A 25,011-nucleotide genomic window follows, 5' to 3' on the forward strand; every position below is an offset into this window, starting at 1 on the left:
TGTTCATTAGCCTTTGATTTAATTAATAAGACTTGTTGAAGAGGGATCTTCAATGTTTTTCTGTAAACAGCTCTAATTTATTGATTCAATTTGAATTTTGTGATTATTTCAAGTTATTTAAATCGATGTTTGAATTATATGTTTTAAGTTTTCATAAAATAGATTAAATCCTCACAATAATTAGAAGACAAAATGTTTGTTTTGTTTTTCGTACAGTAATATATCTTTTTTGATATCTTTAAAAATTTCCATTTTGTAAATGAGTTAGTAACTTACACTTTCAAATATTTCAGGTCATACCAAACTTTAAAATAAGACTGGGCGCGGTGACTCACAACCTGTAATCCCAGCACTTTAGGAGAGTGAGGCAGTAGGATCACTTGAGCCCAGGAGTTCAAAACTAGCCTGGGCAACATAATGAGACCCTTTCTCTAATTTTTTTTTTATTTTATTTTAATTAGCCTGGTGTGGTGGCATGGCTTTGTAGTCTCAGCTACTCTGGAGGCTGTGGTAGGAGAATCTCTTGAGCCGAGGAGATGGAGGCTGGAGGCTGCAGTGAGCCATAATCATGCCATTGCACTTCGGCCTGGGCAACAGAGTGAGACCCTGTCTCAAAAAAAAAAAAAAAAAAAAAAAGATTTAAAATACACGTGCACAAAAGGTAGACTATTAAAAAATTTCTTAATGTTATTTTTTTCCACAGGTACTTTTTCTAAAAGTGGACCCAGTGACTTAACATTTTTACTAGGCTTTAAAACAGAGATTCAGTAGTTGCTGAGTGTTGAGACATGTAGATAAAAACTAATTAAGAAAGGAGAAAGTCACAATGACTCTTAGGTTAAAGAGCAATTTGATAATCAATATGATTCTTAATGAGAAATCAGTGAAGCAATAGTAGAAAAGATTAGTGGTCTGGGCTCAGATTATTAAAGGTTAGTGAGTGTTTTGAAACATGTCTGCTGGGTGCAAAAACAATTAACAAAGCATTCTACAAATTCTAAAACTTAAAGGAAATAAAAACTTTTCCATATGTAGATGCAGTAAATATAGAGACCACATGTTTTATTTGTAGAAAGAAAATAAACATTTAAAACTAACATGAAAGATGTTGAAAACTTTATAAAATTTTGGTATTTTTGAAATTTTTTGGAAATAATACTTTTAGTAATTTATTCTGGACTTATTTTGCAGGTATGTTGAGGAAAATGTCGGTATACTATTATAACAGCATCAATATTCATCCAGTGAAATATTTTGAGAATCTACTCTGTGCCCTGAAGGTCCTAGATACTGGGCACATATCAGTTGATAAAACAGAAAAGGTCCCCTTCATTTCTGGAACTTATGATGTAGTATATATTTTAAGGAAATTTTAGTTTCAAATGATGTAATACATAAAATCTTAGTGTCGTGAACTGCTGATATGATCATAACTTATTAAAAACAAACACTTGGAGGTTCAATTCATGGAGAATTCAGAATATGAATTCCATGAACCTAGGTCTTGTTTTTTTATGCAGTTATCATAGAAAATCTTTTCAAAGACCCTTTTCACCATGAAAATAATACAAATTAGTCAATGAAGTTACTTAGGGGGAATCCATCTTTAGTTGCACTTAAAAAATGCGTGTTGATTCAATTAAAGGCTGGTGTCCTTTCATTGTGTTACAAGGCAATCATAGTTTCATGCCTGAGAATGTGCTTTAAGTATACAACCTACAGAAGCATGTGGTCCCTATATTCCAGAACTCAGTTCACAATACGTGATCCATACAAGTTAATGCTCTCAAGAGAAATGGAAAGCTTTGCGGGAAAAAGGTTGTGTGTGTTTTATGAGTGAGGGGAAAATATCTGTAAATGAGGGGAAAATTCCAAGCAGTTCCTGGAATCAGTTACTGCCTCCTCAGGGAGCCAGTGATGAGCTCAACTGGGCTGAGAAAAATTCATGCAGAGGTCAGCACTAACTGCATCCCAGCGTCAAGCCCCGCCAAAGTGCTTAGTCCTAAAAGACGAAGTGAAGAGTACCAGGTACAGTCTCCAGCTGAACCCCATGTGCATAGTAATTTTTTTTTGCCTGTACCTAGAGCACAAACAGGATTAGAAAAATCAAGAAAAATATATCCAGGAGAAGAGGTTGCAGAACAGGAAAGCAGCAGGCCTGTCCTCTCTGCTAAAGCAGGAGGAAAAAGAAACAACTCCTAACCTTGAGGAGATGGTATGATGTGGAGCCTTATAATCAGGTCTCCCTATCCCATTACTGTAACCAGTAATAATGTATGTCTGTAATCCACTCAATGAGAAATGCCACTAGGATGGTTCGACTATGATGAATTCCTTGTTCTTTTGGGTTTTATGTCTATGGCAGTTTTTTTTTTTTTTTTTTTTTGAGCAAAAACAGACCAAATAGATGTAGGTTTAAAAAAGAGACATTCAAATTCTTCCAAACTCAGACACTGGATTCTCTGGCCCACATAAGTTCTCCTTTGCTAGTTCTTTAACCTCTAGAGATCTTTGGTAGCCATTTAACTTGCAACAAGAAACCATTTTTGACCTATTAGATTGGCAAAATCAGACACTGAGAACATATAGCATAGGTGAAGGAGGAGAAGCAGATGAGCTCTATTTGCTATAGGAAAGGATACCAAATATTTATATTGGTATCCTCTATGTAGGATGATTCTCCAATATTCATCAAAATTGGAAATTAGAAATGCATGTACCTTTGACCTTGCAATTGTACTTTTAGGAATTTATCTTACAGACATATTTTTACATAGATGTAATTACACATACAAGAATATTTATTGCATCATTGTAGTAGCAAAATTTGGGAACAAGCTACATAGCTATCAATAGAGGACTGGGATTAAATGTAGTATGATATACTCATACATAAGAACACCCTGTGGTTTTCAAAAGCAAAAGGCAGCTTTCTCTGAATTTATGTCACCCAAATATGTTGTTAAGTGACATAAACAATATAGAGTGTACTCTGCATACTACTGTTTGTGTATGTGTGTATATGTATATATATATGTGTGATACATATATATGGAAGTCTATATATCTTGTACCTTTTACATTTTTAATACAGTTGTCTCTCCATATTCGAGGTTTCTGCATCTGGATTCAACCAACTTTGGACTGAAAATGTTTGGGAGAAAAGACAGATAATATAACAATTAAAATTATAAGTGTAAAAAATACAGTATAACAACTATTTACATAGTGTTTATAATGTATTAGGTATTATAAGTAATCTGGAGATGATTTAAAGTGTATGGGTGGTGTACACAGGTTTTATGCAAACACTACAGCATTTTATGTAATAGACTTGCACATCCTCAGATTTGGTATCAGAGGGGATCCTGGAACCAATCCACTGAGGATTATATATGTGCTTTTGTTTTTTCCTATTTTAATTAACAAACAAACCAAATAAAGTATGGTTCTAGGCCCAGTGTAGGTAGAAAATAGAACACTGAAGGAGGGTACTAATATAGATAGTCATATCTTTGATTGATGACAGAATTGACTGAATAAAAAGTTATCTCCATAGCACAATCTTACTTTTAATTGGCGCCAACACATATTTAGAATGTGTCTGGAAGGACCATCTGCTTTGGATAGGTCTTGTGTAATCTTGTAATGGTAAAATATTCATAACTTTTTTGATGACATACTGTAATATAAAACACAACTAGACCAAATATAATTTTAGGACGTTGTAGTAAAAAAGAAAAAAAAAAGGAAAAAATGGGAATGGGTGTTGTTGAGAGAGAGAGAAGAATGTCAAGTTTCTGTCCTTGGGAATTGAATGACCTCAACTAAAGACTGAAAATGAAGACATTTCAGCAGAAGGAACAAAGAGGGAGCTATTGGAGAAACAAAGAAACAGAGTTATTTTTGATTGCATGATTTTTAATTAATCTGAGAATAATTATCAAGTGTGATGATTTGGTTAAATACCAGTTTCATTCTGGAAGGAACACAGTGAATCATAGAAAACTTCAGTTAAATCTTGGCCTGTGCAAGTATGAATATTTAAAATGTGAATATTTATGATGATGATATAGAATTACCAGCCTTATTGAAACTAACCTTGCTTTGGCGGTATAGTTGAGTCACTGACATTTTTAGCATAAAAGCGAATTTATTTAGTTTTATAAATTATAAGGAAGACAATTATAATGAGCACATATATTCATGGATTCACTTATCTTTCATTTCTCACAGGGTAAATGGGAAGTTGGTAGCTCTGAAGGTGATCAGGCTGCAGGAAGAAGAAGGGACACCTTTCACGGCTATCAGGGAAGGTAGGCGCTTTTCCTTGTTGATTTTGCTTTTGTGTTTCTGTGGTCACCATAGCTATTTTAATATTATACACCTCTAAATATGCTGAGTTTTAAAATTACATGATTGTATCTTTCATTAAAATGTGTAAACTGAAGTTTAAAAATCAGCATCTCTTGCAGTCATATCAAATCATGTTAAATGAAACAAGATTATCTGCTGTATGCTCAGATGTGGAATAAAATGCTGTGCATTGATGGTGAAGCTATCTAGGTAATTGAGGAAATTTGTATGTCTGCTATTATTTTTAGAGTTCCTTAGATATTAGTTTAACATTATTCTGTATTGATGATTTTTAAGGAAAGTCCTTAAAAATGGGGATTTGTCATGCCGTCTTACTAGTCATTTGAATTTCTTTTCTTTCTTTGTTTCTATCCTTTACTGTACTTTTATTGGTTTTCCTGATTGGAAAGAAGATAATACAGACATTCTTTATATATTAGGGTCATTTATGTTGTGATATTTTCCTCTAGTCTGTTATTTTCTAAAATTTCTTTTATAATGTAGTTATTTGCTACATATAAGATTTTAATTTTTATGAAATTAAATAGCTCTATCTTTGCTTTGTTACCTGCATAGAAAGGCTTTTATATTCCAATAAAATAAAGTATCTTTTTTTTTTTTTATTAGTGGGAACTTTTCAGTTCAGTTTAATGACTTTTAGGATAAGTAGGTTTACCTCTACTACATTTTTAAAAGTGCAGATTATCTTGACATAGGACTTCAGTTTATTTTTGCATTGAAGGGATCACAGCTATTATTCTCTTCATCCATAACAAGATAAATTGGTGGTTTGCTGCAATAATTTATCAATGTATTGATGAACTAACTGTAGTCTGTCACTGGTTTGGTTTGTTTCCCACAATTATTGATATGATTTATGTGTATCATTTCTGAAAATATTGTTTCTATTTCTACTCTCTCACCTCTTATTCTTCTTTTAATTCAGTTTTAATTTTGTTTCCATCATTGATCTTTAGCAGAAACTGTTCTTATAAAGTTCATCAGTCACTTGCTTCTTGTCAAGTCAAATGTATACCTCTGTCTTATTTTACTCAACCTTTCAGCAGATTGCATGGTTGAAACAGTCTCTTCTGTGACATTAGATTTTCGAAGTAGGCAGATTTTTCTCTTAGGCTGACCCTTTCTCTAAGTTAGGGGGAGTTTCAGGACAGGAAAGGGCCTCTTTTTTTTTTTTTTTCTAATAAGCACCCTGTCCTGAGTGATATTATTTATTTTGTGAATTTAAAGAGCAGCCCTAAGTTGATATCCTACACATGCATCTCTTTAGCTAAGACCTTGTCTTCATCTCCATTTCATATATCCACCTGCCTATTTGGCATCTTCTCTTGAATACAGCAGTATATAAAAAGGATAATACATCACTACCAACTGAGATTCATTTCAGGAATACAAGGCTAGTTTAACCTTTAAAAATCAATCATTGTATAACAGTCATCTCAGACTTAACACATCTGAATGGAACTCATGATCCTCCTACTATAACTGAAACCATGTTCTCCCTGTATTAGTAATAGCAGCATCCAGTGTTCCCTCTACCCAAATCTAGCCATGAACAAGCCCTGTTGATTACCTCTCTAAGTGATACTTGAAATCTGTCCACGTTCTCTTTCTCCGCTGCTACCCCCAGTCCAAGATATCATCAGTTCTTCCTTGGACTTCTGTAAGAGCTTCTTAATTATACACCTTACTTCTCTTGCCTTATTACTATCCCTTCTCTACTCTGTTATCCGTATAATCTTTTTGAAAACTAAAATCATATTATGTCAATCCCCTTATTTAAAATTGTTTCAAGTCCTGTATGACGTATTTTCTTCAAACACGCTACAGTTTCCTGTCTAAGGAATTTTACACATGTTCTTCCCCATGGCTGGAATGCTGCTCCCTGGCTCTTTTTAGATTTAGGGGTCAATTTAAACATCCCATTTCAGAGAGGGTTTCTTTGTCCATTTATCTAAATTAGTGGCTGACCATCATTTTATGCTTCTTTACTCTCCACATCACACCCTATTTTTATTTCCATTATAATTCTTATTGGAATCTGAAATTTTCTTTCCACTCTATAAAGTATATAATCTTAGTGAGGGCGGAGACCTTGTCTGATTGTTCACTGCAGTACCCTCAACATCTAGCATGGTAATCCCTCTACAATAGTAAGTGACTTAAGGAAAATCATTAAGTTAGAATCTATAAACATGACAGATTATTAGATAACAGTTTGTTCCCACAAGGAACCTGCCTTGCAGGTGGGAGGTAGAACATATAAATCATAAGTTGAAGAATAATATATGGTAGTATATTAATGCCAAATTATTTATAAAGGATTGTGAAATCTAAAAGATTGTGAAATTATTTCTAAAAGATTGTGATTTTTAAGGAAATTCTTCTTTTAGTGATGGGAGGTAAAGTGTTAGCTGGGACTTGAATTAGGCATAAGATAGAAAAGCAGTAAAGAGTAGATTGAGGAGAAGTGTTCCAGACAGGTATAGAAAAGGAGCTGAGACCAGAAAGCTCAATGCCTTTGCCAAGTGCAGCAAACAGGAGGAATAGTTAAGATCAGGAGTTCTCAACTGATAGGGTGGGAGGGATGGGTAATTTTTTTTTTTTTTTTTTTTTTTTTTTTTTTTTTTTTTTTTTTTTTTGAGACAGAGTCTCGCTCTGTCGCCCAGGCTGGAGTGCTGTGGCCGGATCTCAGCTCACTGCAAGCTCCGCCTCCCGGGTTCCCGCCATTCTCCTGCCTCAGCCTCCCCAGTAGCTGGAACTACAGGCGCCCGCCACCTCGCCCGGCTAGTTTTTTGTATTTTTTAGTAGAGACGGGGTTTCACCGTGTTAGCCAGGATGGTCTCGATCTCCTGACCTCCTGATCCGCCCGTCTCGGCCTCCCAAAGTGCTGGGATTACAGGCTTGAGCCACCGCGCCCGGCCAGGATGGGTAATTATTGCTCCATAGAAGTGGCTGTTGTCGTCACAATAATTGAACAATGCAACCCGTGTTTAGTGGATGAGAGCTTGGCATTTACGTGAGAAACTCTAATGCAGAGGGAGGCAAACTATGGCTTGGGGCCTCCTGTCTGTTTTGGTAAATAAAGTTTATTTGAACGCAGCACTCCCACTCATTTATGTATTGTCTATGGCTGCTTTCTTAGACAGAGTTGAGTACTTTTGACAAACTGTATGGTCCCCCAAACTTAAAAGTATATGCTATTTGGCCGTTTCAATAAAAGTTTGTCGATCTCTGCTCTAATATAATAAACAATTGTCTCATGTCCCACAGACTTTTTTTAAATGTCCTACTGGGCATTCATGCCGGTGAAAAATCTGTTTATATTTCTAAGCCGAAACCCAACTATTTTGCATATAGACAAAATATGCTCTACACAGATTTAATATATACTAAACTATCCAGGAATACAACTACAGTGTAAAACATGGGAAAATTGTATTTTGTTTTATTTAAAAGTTTACAACTTATTCATACTTTGGAAAAACTCCTTAGTGGTAGTACTGCTTGTGTTATTTAATTCAATAATGCAGTACCCCACAGTTTGCATTTGTAGTGGTTGTGCTTATGTTGATTCTGTACATAGATGTGGGCACCACTCTTCAATGTTTTCCAGTATAGTTGTGTCTACTTACATATTTAAATACTTTGTTTTATTATAAATTAATTTTTATTTTTTGTATTAGTTACATATAGATATAAATTAATATATTTGAAGTTATATTTATATATAAATATTTGAAATTATGTGTGTGTATCTTGTTATATATGAATTCCATTTCATAATAGTAAAGACAAGAAAGATAGTAAAATATTTGTTATATAAAGAGGGTATTGGGTTTGATGGGATTGAAAATGATTGACTGAGGTAGAACAATGGGTTTCTGTTAAGCTGTGGAGGAAGATAAGGTTAAAAGCGCTACTGAATTAATTACACAATAGGCCCTGAATATGAGAGACGAGAGGGACAGGGATTCTGGGCCAACAAGGAAGCAGAAGAAAAATGAAACTGGCCAGCAGGCAGGATTCCTGGTATGCAGGGTGTGCACTAGAATTAATCAACCTAACCTTACTGTTGGTGCTTGGACCAAAGTCTTGGTCCAAGGTGACAAGAAAGTTCTTAATGGTATTGAAGGATCCAGTGTGACAAGCAGGCCCATCAGTGGGAGGTTCAAGGGAAGAAGCCAGTAGGATCACATTGAAGTTGTTGATGATCTACTTATTCACATTGGCTGGGTGTGAGGCAAGCTCCTGAGGCACATTAAAGGTTAGGTTCTGGAAACACAGAGAAGCAGGGCATGCAATGAATCCTTAGCACACTGAGACCTGGCTTTGACTGGCAACATAACTTCATTTTAAGCCTTGAGATGAGCTTAGGAACTGGCCCTCAGTTGCAGTTGTGTTGTAGAATGCAGGGCTGTGTAGGTGGGATCTTGTGCTGTGGGTTAGAGACCCTCTGAAGACTTTTGAGCTGGGCATATTAGGAAGAAAAATCTGATATTTGGATATGATATCGATTAGAAAAAGAAGAAACTGGAAGCTGATAAGTCAGTCATTCAACGTAGTGCAGATTTGAAATTATGGGTTTGTTAGACGTTAACAACAAAAAATAATATTCTATAGAAAGAGATGTCAGAGCTAGATGAAGTATTGATTATAGAATGAGAGGGAAATGTCAATGGTTTTAAGTTTGAATGAGTGAAAAAATGGTGCCAGAGATAGAAATAGTTTGTGATTGCATGGAGAATTGCTTTTAAGACTTTACAGTTTTGAAAGGCTGTTATCCAATGTAATCTTCACATTCTAGTCCTTTGAAAGAATTTTGAATTTTTATTTTGTAGAATTTATATTGTTTATGGAATCTGTATTATAAATATGGAATTAAGGCTCAGAGGGGTTAGATGACTTGTCTAAGGAGCAGGGTCTTGTACCAGCCAAGACCTTGTTAGATTTCAAAACAGGGTCATTACTGACATTTTGGAGTTATCGATTTGGGTTTTAGAGATTTTGGGCTCATGAGGCAACTGTATGAAAATGTCTTGTTGGGAATGCGGGAGTGTAGCTCACAAGAGTTTAGCATAAGTAATATATATGTACCATGGTCGTTAAGAAGTTGAACCAAGTATAACATTTTTGTGGAAGAGAATATTGAGTGAAAATGGAGTCAGTTACAAGGCAAGGTAGAAACTCTCATGGGAAGCTGGAGGTGATTTCTTTTATGTTGTACAGTGATGAAAAACAAAGTCAGAATCAAAACCTACTGATTTGTGTATGTTGATTTTGTATTCTGCAACTTTACTGAATCAATATACACAAATCAGTAGGTTTTGATCCTGACTTTGTTTTTCATCACTGTACAGTAAAAGACAAGCCACCTCAATTAGTTTGCTGGGGCTGCTGAAACAAAGTACCACAGCCTGGGTAGCTTAAACAACAGAAACTTATTGTCTTACAGTCCTGGAAGCTGGAAATCAGAGAGCAAGGTGTCATGGCCCTCCCAGTGAGGGCTATGAGGAAGGCTCTGTGCCAGCCACTCTCCTTAACTTGTAGATGGCAGTCTTCTCCCTGTGTCTTCACATCATTTTTCCTATATATCTGTCTGCATCCAAATTTTCTCTTCTTGTAAGAACAATAATCACATTGGTTTAGGGTCCACTCAGATGACATCATTTCACCTTAATTACCTTTTTGAAGATAAACACAGTCCTATTCTAAGGCACTAAGGGTCAGGACTTCAATATGAATTTTTTGGGGGGACACAGTTCAGCCCATAACAGCACTTAATGGCTTTGGGCCTTAGTAACCCTGTGTATTAATCCATGCTTGCACTGCTGTAAAGAAGTACCTGAGACTGACTAATATCTAAAGAAAAGAGGTTTAATTGGCTCATGGTTCTACAGGCTGTACCAGAAGCACAGCATCTTCTGGAGAGGCCTCAGGAAACTTTCAATCATCCTATAAGGTGAAGGGGAAGCAGACACATCTTACATGCCGAAGCAGGAAGAATATAGAGAGGGAGGAGGGTCTATATACTCTTAAACAACCAGATTTCATGGCAACTCACTGGCTCACTAATGATATGACAACATGAAGGGGCATGGTGTTAAACATGAGAAACCACCCCCAGATCCAATCACCTCCCACCAGGCCCCAGCTCCAATATTGGGGATTACAATTCAACATGAGATTTAGGTGAGGGCACAGAGTCAAACCATGTCACCCTACTTGCAAAAAATAGCAGTTGGATCATGCCATCTCTTAAGAACTACCTTGGCATTTGTGGTTTTGATTTCCCAAGGAATCTTTAAACTCAGAATTTGGAATGTTCTGGAGATCAGGGAATGATAGAAGAATAGTTGAGGCCTTGATCACAAAATGACATTTTATTTTCCATTGAATAAAATATTTTAATGTCTTTTTAATAAAGTCTGACTTCAGGGTGATTTTTTTTTTTTTTTTTTGTAGAGGTAAATGACTCTAAGGCAGAGAAATTAAACTCTGGGTTAGTTTTTGTTACTTGTTTTTTTCTTGTCTTCTCATTCTGCCTTTCATAGTCTTATTTTTCTGCTGTTTATATCTGGAAGCAAAAGCCATCATCATTGCTTAGCTTTCCCCATTTATCCTTCTGGAAGTCCAGACACAATAACTCCTCTGTGTATCTGGTGGTAGAATTTGAAATATTTAGGGTAATGTGGGAGACATTTGGGATATGTTCAGTTTTACATTGGCGAGGAAGCAGCATGGTGTGTTCAACCACACCATGGTGTTCTGAGATAGAACACCTGAATTTGAATTTACCCCTCTTCTGCTGTTTTGATCAATTTCTCATTTACAAAATATCAACAGCAGGAAGATTTCAGAATAAGAAAGCACCATGCACAGTAAAGTAGTTTGTAAGTGGCTACTTGCCACTCACAGGCTTACCTAGAAACTTGGATTTTAAGGCGTAATTTTCACCTCAAGTGGAAATACTTGAAGCAACTCTAATCTAACTTGGATTTATGTCCAAAGATGTACTTTGAATTTTATTTGTCATTGAGTAGAGTGTGTAATGGATTAATTCAAGTTCAGGCACTTTGAAACTCATTTTGTCCTCCATGGCAGCTTGGAGAAATCAAGTCGTAGGGCTCAGGGTCAGCTTTTCTGTTTTACTTTAGAATCATTATATGGCATCATCCTGGTTTATGTGGAACAGATAAAGAGCTGGGAGATACAGGAGAGGTTTGAAAGGGAGTGAGTAAAATGTCTTAGGATATTCCATCTTTCAAACAACTTTTAAGTGTGTATGTTCTTACTCTCTGATACTGTATTCTAGACTTCCACATTTTTTGTTGTCTTAAGATTTTCTTAGACAAGGCATGAGGTAAGCAAGCCAGCTGTCTCCTTTCGTAGATTCTTGAATATGTGATGGTTTTCTTAGGTGAAAATTATGCTTAAAGAGAAATCTAGATACTCTAATAGGGAACAACTTTAAATTAAAATGGTATCAGTATCAATAGACAGTATTCGGTATGTACTTGCACAGCCAGAGCCTAGTCTCACTTAACACTCACAAAACCCTCTAAGGTAGGTACTATCATTATTGCTATTTTGAGGTTAGGAAAGTTAGGAATGGAGAGGTTCAGTCACTCACCTAAGGTTAACGCTAGCATGTGGTAGAGCTAAAAGCTGAAGTTGGCTAGGTGTGGGGGATCACGCCTGTAATCCCAGCACTTTGGGAGGCAGAGGTGGGCGGATCACCTGAGTTCAGCAGTTTGAGACCACCCTGCTCAACGTGGCAAAACCCCGTGTCAACTAAAAATACAAAAAATTAGCAGGGCGTGGTGGCAGGCAACTGTAATCCCAGCTACTTGGGAGGCTGAGGCAGAAGAATTGCTTGAACCCAGGAGGCAGAGGTTGCAGTGAGCCAAGATGGCGCCACTGCACTCCAGGCTGGGCAACAAGAGTGGAACTCCGTCTCAAAAAAAAAAAAAAAAAAAAAAGCTGAACCTGAGCAATCATCCTGCAGAGCCTACACTTAAACATTATTCTCTGATAGATTTTATGTAGAAATTTTGAGTTCGTACTGCGTTTTCATTTCATACAGAGGGTTGTCTTATTGCCATTAAATCAAGGTTAGCAAAAAAGATAGGGATTTTGCGGGGGAACACGGACAAAATTTATTTTTAAAAGTGATAACACATTTTTCAATAAAGAAAGGAAGGCAGCATCCATATAGGACAAGGAAGGGTCAAAAAGAGGAAAGGAACAAATACTTTCAACACAGTGTAACTCAAGGAAAGTAGAAACATGTAGAGGAAAAGGGGACCTCTCATGGTAAACTCTGTAGTATTGAACTTTTTGTTTGAGTACATTCTTTTAATACATGTCTGAGTCTTTCCATGTGCTTTATCTACCTTCTCACTCTTCCTTTCTCCACCCTTCTTTATGTATTTTTTCATTATTCATTCTATTAGAATTCTATGGAAACATTTTAGATTTTTAATAAAAAATGTGGTACTAGGAAGGCAGAGGTGGATATAAACTGAAAAACAGATAAAGGAAAAAAGGCAACTTCTTTTATTTCAAATGTTTGGAATTAGTTAACCTGCTGGTAAAATAAATAATTTTATAGCTTAATTGTAAAATTTGTACTGTATAATTAAAATATTCTAACAGTACAGTAAATGTTATATGAATTATTGATATTTTATAAATTTGTTAAAGTTTTAAAATGGAAAATAATTTCCATTATTTTAATTGAGTCATTAAAAATTTTGGTGTTTGACTGATAATTTGATTCTCTACCTTACATTTTTCTCTTTTATGTTAATAGCCTCTTTATTTATTTTTGTTGTTTTTCGTTAACCATACCATTTTTCCTTGTAACTGTATGGTACAATTGCTTGTGAAGTTTGTATATGAAATCGAGTTATAATTCAATTGATAATTAACTAGTCTAGGTTTCATTTCTTGCTTTTCATGTTTGGGGTATTGTGTTACTTTTCTAGGGCTTCTGTGATAAATTACCACAAATCTGCTGGCTTATTCTCTTGCAGTTCTGGAGAGTAGAAGTTCAAAATCAGGATACTGGCAGGACCATGCTTCTTTTAGAGGTTGTAGGGCAGAAATCCTTACTAGCTTTTTCCTAGCCCCTGGTGGCTTCCTACAATCTTTGGTGTTCTTTGGCTTATAGTTACTCCAATCTCTGCCTCCATCTTCACATGGTCTTCTCTGCCTGTCTCTATGTGTCTTCTTCTCTTCTTATAGGGACATCAGTCGTTGGATTTAGAGCCCACACTAATCCAGTATGGCTTCATCTTAACTTAGCTAATTATGTCTGCAAAGGCCCCATTTGCAAATAAGGCCACCTTCTGAGGTTCTGGGCTGACATAAATTTCTGGGAGACACTATTCAACCTGCTGCCAGTGTTTATTTTTCTCAGTTTCACAGGGAGATTTGTAGGTAAGAATGGACTGGGACCCGCATTGCACCTTTGAAAGCTTAGGAGAAAAATGTACTACATGGTGGTTTTGATAACAGTCTTCTTTGTTTTTTTTACTGAAGTTTGCATGTAATAGACAATGAATGAATATAGATAACTTTCTCCAACGTGATTTGTTTTTGTTTCTCTCTATATAGGCTCTTTTGTTATTGTTATTCATTTATTTGTGTTTTCAAGCAAAATATCATTCTTCATGGATGATTGGATGACTTATGAATGTGGCTTGTGTAAAGATAGATTACATCTGTCAAGTTAGTGAGTATGATTGAGACATTGGTAGTTAGTCTGGGATTGGAAGCATGGAGAACTGACATAATGGAGACCTCCAAAGCTACTGAGTTGCTGTGAAATTATAAAGGTCTACTTCCACATTTCTATACGTTGGCCATTGGGATTTCAGACACATTTACACAAAGACAAAATGTTCCAGGCTGTTCTGTTGGAGTCTTTTTTATCCAGATATGCTTTTTATCCAAGTATATGGACGTGTTTTTTATCTAGATATATCTTTTTTATCCTTGAGTAGATTCCAGGGCTGTCCTCTAAGAGCCTTTTTTGTCCAAATATATAGCTTTGATGATCAAATACAACCTAAATGATAAGTAAATAATCATCTTTGGTTGTAACTGAAATTATCTTGTCAATATTTGCATGCCTAGATACTTCTGACCCCTATCACCTTCCCAGTGGAGAGAGGACATCTGCCAAAAGAGAACTGAGGTCCTCTGTTCCCTCCCTCTTCCCCTCTTCCCTGACCTGGAGTCTCTTGCACTCAGGCCCCTGGAAGTTAGTTAAGAGTGTGGGCACAGATGGGAAGAGAGACTCCTGGGACGTAACCGCCTTCTTTAATAGACTGGAGGGCTGTAGTAGGGAGAGGAAGAACAGACAAACATTTGTTTTCATTTGTGTTTTGTCAATATTGGTGTTTGGAATTGTTCATCCTCTTGTAATGATTTCTAAATTAACAAGTTGATTATAAATGGAATTTTTAGTGAAACATTATGTTAATGCAACATCTGACCCTGTGTAGTAGGTGACAGGTTAAATTAGGTTTCTTCATGGGGCTTAATAACTTTTTTTAAAAACTCAGATATTCTTTGCTCATTCTAGACATTTCTGAATTCAGCTGTTTTATTGGCAAGTGTTTTTTAAGACACTGTTTGTAGCATCATTGTTGGAAGTACATGAATCCTATATAAGCTAATTAGGAATCTAAATCAGACTTTAGAGATTACCTTGTCCAGGGGTTCCTCAGTTGCATCCTGGTGGTCTTCAAGCTGTGTGTTTGGTCTTACAGTAAATTTTAATAAACAGTATTAGTGACCAGAAAGAGGTCCAGGACCTGGTTTCTGAAGCCTGACTGCCTGGATTCCAGTTTGGACTTCATTCCCATCTAAGTGTATGATTTTGAGCAAGTCTTAAACTTGCTGTGTTTCATTTTCCATTTCTTAAAGAGAATGAAAATACTACTAAACTTATAGTCTTGTTGGGATATTATATCCATTAAATATGAACATGAGGCCATAAAATAGAAACAATCAAGGAATAATGAAAAATTCTTCAATATAAAAATACCTTAACAGGTATTAAACTTTCAGAAGAACACTTGGATTGTGAACTCAGAGAAATCTCCCAAAAGGAGATCAAGAAGAGTTATCATCTCTTATGTCTTTGAGAATAAATAATACAGTTATTTGAATTTTCTTCTATATTGTCTCTTTCATTTATTTCTGCTTGTCTGTTTGGTCTCTTTCTTATTGGAAGCATCCTTCAGCTACCTGGATATCTTGTTAATTGTCAGCTCATATTTTAAAGTCAGACTTTAATATGCTGTTTGGGAGCTCTGGGTGCTTGGATAGGGAATGTTGGTTGGCAGGTTTCACTGTAGTGTGATGGGGTGAGTGAACCAGTTTTTTTTTTTTTTTTCTTGCAGTATCTAAGATGTCAGCATTTGGGGGTCTTTTCTTGGAAGGAAGCTTCAGTTTCTACAGAAAAGGATTATTTTATCTCCTGCCTGGAGGATTTCAGTTTGCTGCCTACATTGTGGGGATTGAGTAAGAGATAGGGGTTACAGAGTAGTCTCAACCTTCAACATGCAGATTTTTATTGAATTTACCTATTTTCAGTTCAGATTATGCAGTAAGTGTGAGAGACACTAAAAGACACCCAAGTATCTAAGGCAAAAAATAATGGGCCTCTAAAAAGGCTTTGGCAGTAGGAATAGATAGGAGATATATATGTTTGGAAGGGACTTAAGAGGGACACTTGGTAAGACTTTTTATTTGACTAGACATGGAGCTTGATGGAGGTGGGGTTAGTCAGTGTGACTTCCAGGATTTTGGATTGGGTAATTAGGTAGATAGTGGAACCAGTAATGAGTAACTGTGGTTGGGGACAGGGGAGGGAGGTGGAGTACAAGAAAGACAATGAGTTCAATTAGTGAGTTTGAAGTCTGGCATTCATGTGGCAATTGTGTGACATGGTGGTGCAGTTTAGGTAGCAGGTGTTTGTTGTATCTAAATTGAGAACTTTACAAGTCATATTCGAGTATATGATCTAGTTTAATTTTCTATTCCTTGAGGAAGGTTGATATTATCATCTTCATTTTACTAATCAAGAGGCTGAGGTCTAACGAGATTGTTTTTGTGCAAAGTCACACAAATAATTAAGTGGTGGATATGGAGTTCACCTTGAATCTTCTAACCAGTGCCTGGAGCAGTGCCTGGCACATGATAGGCACTCAGGGTATGTTGAATGACTGAGTGAATGAATGAATAAACTCTCATGTTCTTTCTTTGTATTCTGTTATATGGCCTTACTATTGGGACAGAAACCCATATGATGAAAATTGTACAGAGATTCCTCTCAGGCTGCCCCAAAGCAAAAAGGCGAAATTGAGAAAGCTCCATAAGCAAGGAGCTAGCAATTTTTCAGTCTTGGTGGAGACTGTGCCTCTAGCTGTGTGATCATAAACAATTACTTAACATATTTTGTCTTTAGGTTTTTCATTTTTGAAATGAAGTGGAGACCATATTATTTTCGAGCTTTATAATTAAAATAATATTACCAACATGAATCTTTTACCTGGAAAAAAGATCTATAATTGTATCACTATTATTCTTCATGCATACATGCAGTAATATGATGCACATTTATTGGGTTAAAATATTTTTAAGCCCTCTAATAATCACCCTTTATGTCTGTCACTGAAAAAATTAACATGAATTGCTTGAAGCATTTTTATAATTGACAGGCAAAAATTTTGTAAATGGAAGATAAAAATCCATGAGTCTAGATGATAATTCTAAGTATGCTTATGTAAATTGCCACAATTGTTATTCTAAGTCTGAGTAATCTGATGGGTGTCTGCCAACTGATATCAACAAAAACTTGTCAAGTGTTAAATCATGCGATTAAAAACTATGAAAATCATATGTTTTCTTTTTTCTGTTAATAATTTTAAAGGATAAAGTTTGTTTTTTAAAATCAAGTAACTGAATTCTTGGCTACTTTAAATTTGTAAAAAATTTATATGACATTTTGTCCTATTTTGTCAACTAGAAATATAAATTGAGATATGATACTTTTATATTTAAGACATTTTAGGAGGATTACATAACCAGTTCTAATCTGAATTCATGTATAACTTCTAAAAATCCCATGGACTTTTTCAGTTCCTACTTTGCCAATCTTTAAAAAATACTATCTCATTTGATTTTCACCAAATCTTGTGTTATATGTAGGTTTTAATATATCCAAGTTACAGATGAGGAAATTGAGGTCTAGATACAAATAAAATGTCCTGTGTTACAAAACCTGCCAGTAAATGGCTGTTACGATTTACACTGGGATTTTTTAAGTGAGGTGTTTGTTCAAAGATAATACATTCCTCCATTCAAAATTTCTGGGCTAATGTTAAAAAATGATGAGAATTAATAATGTACTTGTAAACGTCTTGTCATGCTAGTAATTAACATAGCTACTATAAGTTGCTTTAAAAAAATGTAACCCATGACCAAGGGGGTGTATCTAAAGTTCAGTTTGACATCTCAAAATCGTTTAATGTAATACCATGTTAATAGAATAAAGTTTAAAAATCACACTATTATTCCAATAGATGTAAAAAAATGTTTGTTATAAAATCTAACACCTATTTATGTTAAAGGCTTAACAAACTTTGAATAGAAAAGAATTTTCCCAACATACGCACACACAGTCATATTTGTGTATACTATCAATGAACATGTGGAAAACCAAATTTAGAATACAATGCCACTTAAAATCACTTTAAATACTTACAATAAAAAAGAAATACCTAGGGGTAATCTAACAAATCATATTTAGAATTTTTGTACTGAAAATTACAAAATCTTGATGGAAAGAAATAAAGGAAGATTAAAATAAATGAAAAGGGGTACCACGTTTATGGATTGAAGATGCCGTATTGTTAAGATGAAACCTCACCCCACATTTCTCTGTTGATTTAATGTCACACCTGTCAAAATCCTAGCCAGCTTTTTGTAGAAATTGGCCATCTGAGCTACAATTATATTTCATATATTACATTATATGAAAATGTAATGAACTAGAATTGCCAGAACAGGTTTGAAAATGAACAAAGTAGGAAGACTTACACTACGCAATTTCAGAAACTTTGTATAAAGCTACAGAGATCAAGACCGTATGTTATTGTTGTAAAAATAAACATATTGATTCATGGCATAGAATGGAAAGTTCAAAAATGAACCCTGACATTTGTGGGCAGTTGATTTTTAGTAAGTTGCAAGGCAATTCAATGGAGAAATGATAACTTTTTCAATAAGTGATGCTGTGGCAATTGGGTATTTAAATGCAAAAAGATATACACCCTTATGTAATAACATACACAAATGTCAACTCAAAATTGATCCAAGACCTCAGTGTAGGAGATAGAAGTTTAAACTTCTGGAAGGAAATCTGGTAGAACATTTTGTGTCCTTGGATTACACAAATATTTCATAGATATGATAGCAAAAACACAATATATAAATGAAAATCGATAAATTGGAATTGTCCTCTTAAAAAGACACCATTAAAGAAATGAAAAGGCAAGTCACAAATCGGTAGAAAATATTTCCAAACAATATATTGGATAAAGGATTTATATTGAAAATATATAAAGAAGTCCAAAACTCCACGATGAAAGGACCCCCACAATTTTTTTAAATGGGGAATTTATTTGAATAGATATTTGAGCAAAGAAATATATGAATGGCTAAGACCATGCAATGGTTTTCACAGTTGTTAATCATAAACGACATGAAAATTAGAAACCACAGTGAGCTATTACTGCACACCCAATATAACGGTTATAATTGAGGAGAACAACAATACCAAGTGTTGCATATGGAATAACTGGAACCCTTAAATATTGCTGTTGGGAATATCTGCTTATGGTACACCCACTTTGGAAAACAGTTTGGCAGTTTTTAAAAAGTTAAATATTAAATTACCATATGACCCAGTGACTTCACTCCTGGGTATTGTCTACCCAAGAGAAATGAAAACATACTTCCACATGAAGACATTTACCTAAATGTTTCCAGTATTATTAATGCAGAATAGCCAAAATCCAGAAACAAGTTAAGTGTCCATCAACTGTTGAGATGATAAATAAAATATGGTATATTTGTACAGCAGTAAAAAGGAACTAACTACTGATAACATGTTTGAACCTCATAAACACTATGCTAAGTTAAATACGCTTGGTTGTATATACATACGTTTGTATACGAATACGCTTGCTTGTAGTCCCAGCTACTCGGGAGGCTGAGACAGAAGAATTGCTTGAACCCAGGAGGCAGAGGTTGCAGTGAGCTGAGTCGCGCCACTACACTCCAGCCTGGGCAACAAAGCGAGACTCTGTCTCAAAAAAAGAAAAAGAAAAAAAAGAAAAGAAAAGAAAAGAAAAAAGACTGATCTTAATGTAGTATAAATAATAGTTAGGGTCCGAAGAATGTAAAACAAACAAACAAATCTGAGTTATGGCACCGGTTGCAAAACTCTGTATATTAAAAAGCACTGAATTTTATACTTACAGTTGATATATTTTATGGTTTGTAAATTATACCTCAACTACATTTTCTCCTGATTTTATTAAAATATATATTCATAGGTTTAGCTGAAAAAGAAGAAAATTGAAGTATTAACATTAGTGATTTAATATCTTTATTTCTCTTTCTTCCAAATTCTCTAAATATGTGTTGTTTTTATTAACAGAAATAAAACTTTTGTTGACTATAACCTTCTGTAACTGATACCTCCTATTCTCAAATATCTTCAAATTTATTAGTAAAGAAATATGTGTAATTGGTTGAATTATAGGACTATAATTACCGAAGTCTGTTGAAGGGAAAGAGTGAGATAGAAACCATGGGTAAATTAAAAGAGCTTTGAAACTGATGGAAGTGGTGGCCCTTGAGTACTGTTACGATCAGTTGGAAGGAAAGTTTCAGGGGTCTCCTGTTGATGCTATGGAGCCTGTCCTGTCATTACAAAAAACATGAGCCACACTTTACATCAGAGCTTTTTTTTTTTTAAAAAAAATTATCATTGCTGTCGATTTTTGACAAACAATTTTAATCACAAAACACTTGCTTAGCGAGAGAAAATAACCCAATATGAGCAAAAAACCAAAATAAAAACCACATTGTGGCCAGGCGTGGTGGCTCAATCCTGTAATCCCAGCACTTTGGGAGGCTGAGGCAGGCAGATCACTGAGGTTAGGAGTTCGAGACCAGCCTGGCCAACATGGTGAAACCCCATCTCTACTAAAAATACAAAAATTAGCCAGACATGGTGGCACACAATCCCAGCTACTGGGGAGACAGGAGAATTGCTTGAACCTGTGAGGCGGAGGTTGCAGTGAGCCAAGATCGTGCCACTGCACTCCAGCCTGGGTGACAGAGCAAGATTCTGTCTCATAAGAAACAAACAAGCAAAACATATTGAGTAACTTATGCAGCCAAGAAGCTGATTGTAAATGGCAACTGACAAGTTGAACTTTTATGATTCCATAGTGGAGAAGCAGCCAGAGAAGCTACATCTCAGAAGAAGGACTCTCTTGCCTTTTTAAAGTTTTAGTCTTCCCATGCCTTCCTCAGCTCTGCTTTGACCATCCTTTAAGGTCATGTTAGTGCTGCCTCTTCCCTGAAATCTTTCTGGCTTTCACAGAAACAGTCTTTTTCCTTCTGTATACTTTTTGTTTGTTTTTGTTGTTGTTGTTTTGCTTGTGTACACTTACCTTTTAGCACTTACTACATTGTACTTTATGATACAGTCAATTGTGTTCAATTATAAACTATTGCCAACTTCTTAGGGCTTTATGTTCTTAGGGTTGTGGTATGAATCAAGCACTGACTAGTCATATCCCAGCTGTTTCCCTATTGCCATCTAAATGGAACTAACCCAGAGTGCAGTTTGTGTTTCAATAGAATTTAAGCAATAATGAAAAGGGCCATACCAACAAACATATGAAAAAAAAACTCATCATCACTGGTCAATAGATAAATGCAAATCAAAACCGCAATGAGATATCATCTCTCGCCAGTTAGAATAACGATCATTAAAAAGTCAGGAAACAATAGATGCTGATGAGGCTGTGGAGAAATAGGAAAACTTTTACGCTGTTGGTGGGAATGTAAATGAGTTCAACCATTGTGGAAGACAGTATGGCAATTCCTAAAGGACCTAGAACCAGATATACCATTTGACCCAGCAATCCCATTACTGGATATATACCCAAAGGATTATAAATCATTCTACTATAAAGACACATACACACAGATGTTTAGTGTGGCACTATTCACAATAGCAAAGACTTAGAACCAACCCAAATGCCCATCAGTGATAGACTGGATAAAGAAAATGTGGCACATATATACCATGCAATACTATGCAGCCATAAAAAAGAATGAGTTCATGTCCTTTGCAGGGACAAGGATGAAGCTGGAAGCCACCATTCTCAGCAAACTAACACGGGAACAGAAAACCAAACACTGCATGTTCTCGCTGATAACTGGGAGTTGAACAATGAGAACACATGGACACAGGGAGAGGAACTTCACACACTGGGGCCTTTCGGGGGATGCAGGGCAAGGGGAGGGAGAGAATCAGGACAAACACCTAATGTATGTGGGGCTTAAAACCTAGATAACAGGTTGATAGGTGTGGCAAACCACCATGGCACATGTATACCTATGGAACAAACTTGCATGTTCTGCACATGTATCCCAGAACTTAAAAAAAAGAAAAAAGGGCCATAGTGGTTTCTGAATGAAAAGAGTTAGAGATCACTGGTGTGGTCATGGAAGAAATGGGATTTGGACTGAGGCTTCGAACACAGGTAGAATTCCTATAAGCATAAATAAACAGAGGAAGACATAACTGTTAGGGCAGCTGGCTGGAGTAGGACTAGTACTTCCACTCCGCACCACCCAACACCACCACCAGTTTGGCTGGCATAGAGAGAATTAAATCTCTTGCTAGTAGGGTGTGTGGGTTGCTCCTGAAAGTTTTCTAATGAAAACTCTAGCTGCTAAGGTGTTCACTGTTATTCTAACAAAAAGATAATCTGGGTATTGTTCTGTGCAGTGCCAGTTTCTAGGACTTATTTTCTTTTTTTTTTTTTTTTTTGGTGAATTTGTTTTTATTGGAGAACAGGGCACAGGGTGGAAGATGTCAACTTGGGCTATGGTATGTCCCACCTCCCAGAGAATGTCCGTTTGCATTCTGATCTTCCTGGGATGCTTTATGGAACTTTTTCTTCTTCTTGGAGCTGCTCTTGCCAGCTGCCTCTTCAGGCCCACTGCTGATTGGCTCCTCTTTGGAGAATTTCCTCTTTTTCTTGGAGCCACTTCTGTGGCCTGCCTTTTCGGGGTCATTAACTGTTTCCTCCTTGGGTGAAGACTTCTTCCTCTTGGGAAGACTGGTGCTGCCAGCGGTCTCTTCAAGATCACTACTCATCAACTCCTCCTTGGAAAAAGATTTCTTTTTCTTGGGTTTGGAGAAAGAGATAGATGGGTCTTCCATTCCATTCTCCTGAGGAACCTCCTGGGGCTTTTGCTTTTTCTTCTTTTTGGGTTTTTCACTCGTCTCCTCACACTCCTCTGGAGTACTACTGCTGTTTTCTGAAGATGCGAGGGCAAGTGCAGCCAGCCGTTTCTTTTCCTTCTTTAAGCGTTTCTTCTCCTGTTTCTCCAGCTTCGTAGTAATCTCAGCAGCCACTTCCTCTGCCTGAACCATTGCTTCCTTCATGACATCCAGATTCTTTCGTGGTATCTCTCCAGTCTCATAGAAGGACAGTTGCTCTTCAACTTGTTCTCGAAGCTTCTCCCCAAATACACTCGTGGGCACCTCAGAGAAGCAATCGATTCGTGAGGCAGTACTGCATTTGTTTGCCAGGTATCAGGAGATGCGGCCTTTGTTCTTGGCAGCTGCTCGGCCAATGAAGGTGGAGTGGAAAATGAGTCCATATTTTGGTGTGTTACCCCTTGTCTTCAGGGCTCTGGAGACTTGGTCCCTTTGCTGGGCCCTGGGAATCACTCAGACACCAGGACTGGCCATCAAGACTTATTTTCTTTATACTTGTTGTTTGTTACTATTCCTTTTGTTCTTTGGGCATGAGTTTAATTATTGACACTGGATCATTAATGTTGCCAGGGCATTTGAGATGATTGGTCAGGAGACCCAGGGATCTGTAAGAAAACGTCATCCTGGGAAAGAGGAGATAGAACAAGATATTGAAGACTGTCCAGTTCAGGGATATTAGTAAATTCTGAGAAAGATTTGAGTATCTTCAGCGAGGGTGAGTTTGAGGTTGATAGGACTGCATACAGAAACAGGGAAGTCAGAAGTGGCTACAGTTTTAGGTCCAAAGTGACTGAATTCATGTGATATGTACGGAAACTGAGGTGATAACCATTTATCCCAGTAAATCACTGAATCTGAGGATATAAAAGCTGAAAAGAGCATTAGTGATGATGTAATCTGTTCCCACCATTTTACAAGAGAACAACTGAGTCCTAGAGAGAGTAGGTAGTTTGAACTACCAAGATCAGGAGTGAAAGTCGTGTGAGTCATCACTGTAGAGAAGATGTTCAGAGATCTGGCAGTGAATCACTTCTTTAAAATACAGCTCTCACCGCAGATTATATCTGATCTTGGTGTGAAGCGCCAAAAAAAAACCACGTCATTCAGATCTCTATGTATTTTATATTTTCTCCTGACATTTTGGAATATGGTGGAACTCTTCAAAAGACCATCAGATAATTCCTATTTTAATTTTATAAAAGGAAAATTAATAGCATATGTGGGAAAAATGTGCCATATAGTATATTATGGGAAAAGTGTAGAAGTAGAGAGTTAAGGGAAATTTTAGTATGGGTCATTTATATATTTTGGACACGTGCCATTTCAGTCAAGTCCCTGAGTATACCCGTAAGAATCGAATTGATACTCGTACTTTTAAAAACCCTAGCAACTTGAACAGGACCCAAGAAAAACAATTAAAGAAAATAATAAGCCAGAACTTGGCAGTGGTTCTGTTATCTGTGAGCTTGACACTCTTTCCTTTTTGTCCTAAAGTTTCAGACTGGAATGGGCAGGAATCAGCAGCAGGGGTCAGTTTTAATGATGCTAACTTGGTTTCACAAAAGTATTCAGGATTATAAAATTTTCTTAATAGAGACTGAGATTAGTTTTTCTGTAGGGTTTTTTGTTTGTTTGTTTTAAGAATTGATCCAGTTTCTATGATGAACAGTAGATTGGTGGAGCTGACTTATTTAGAATGACCTGTGTAATATTTTTTTAAAGTTCTAAATGCATAGTAGTCACTTAGTAAGTGGTTGTCTCTGTTGTTACTTTCTAAATGCCTTTAATTAAATTGTAAGATTGTAAGCCATTAGGAAGCAGTTCAACATTTCTACTCTCTCAGGGACTTCCAAGGTTTATTTGGATCTGGAGTAGCTCTTCTCCTCTGCCTGTTTTATGTTAACACATTTGGGTTATTCCAGATGGTTCATGGTGGGTAAGAGAACCAATCTCCCACCATCTACCCTTTCTAACCAGCAGACTGTAAACCCACAGAATTGATTATCAGACAGAATCATACCTAA

The 25,011-nt window shown here is 36.3% G+C and overlaps 2 protein-coding genes across 9 annotated transcripts in view; one reads left to right on the forward strand and one right to left on the reverse strand.

Annotated features, from left to right (window-relative positions):
• Positions 1–25,011, forward strand: part of CDK14 (cyclin dependent kinase 14) — a 798,330-nt gene that overhangs the window by 376,944 nt on the left and 396,375 nt on the right. For all 8 annotated transcript variants that reach the window (XM_050782870.1, XM_050782869.1, XM_050782873.1 and 5 more), the window contains one exon: positions 4,237–4,316. In XM_050782870.1, coding sequence (XP_050638827.1) covers positions 4,237–4,316 — 80 coding nt within the window. The remainder of the gene's footprint in view (positions 1–4,236; positions 4,317–25,011) is intronic.
• Positions 22,533–23,457, reverse strand: LOC126949915 (nucleolar protein 56-like). Its single transcript, XM_050782880.1, has one exon. It carries the CDS (start codon positions 23,150–23,152, stop codon positions 22,577–22,579), a length of 576 nt encoding a protein of 191 aa, XP_050638837.1. The 5' UTR covers positions 23,153–23,457; the 3' UTR covers positions 22,533–22,576.

The sequence above is a fragment of the Macaca thibetana genome, chromosome 3, assembly GCF_024542745.1.
Source record: "Macaca thibetana thibetana isolate TM-01 chromosome 3, ASM2454274v1, whole genome shotgun sequence".
Classification (NCBI taxonomy): domain Eukaryota; kingdom Metazoa; phylum Chordata; class Mammalia; order Primates; family Cercopithecidae; genus Macaca; species Macaca thibetana.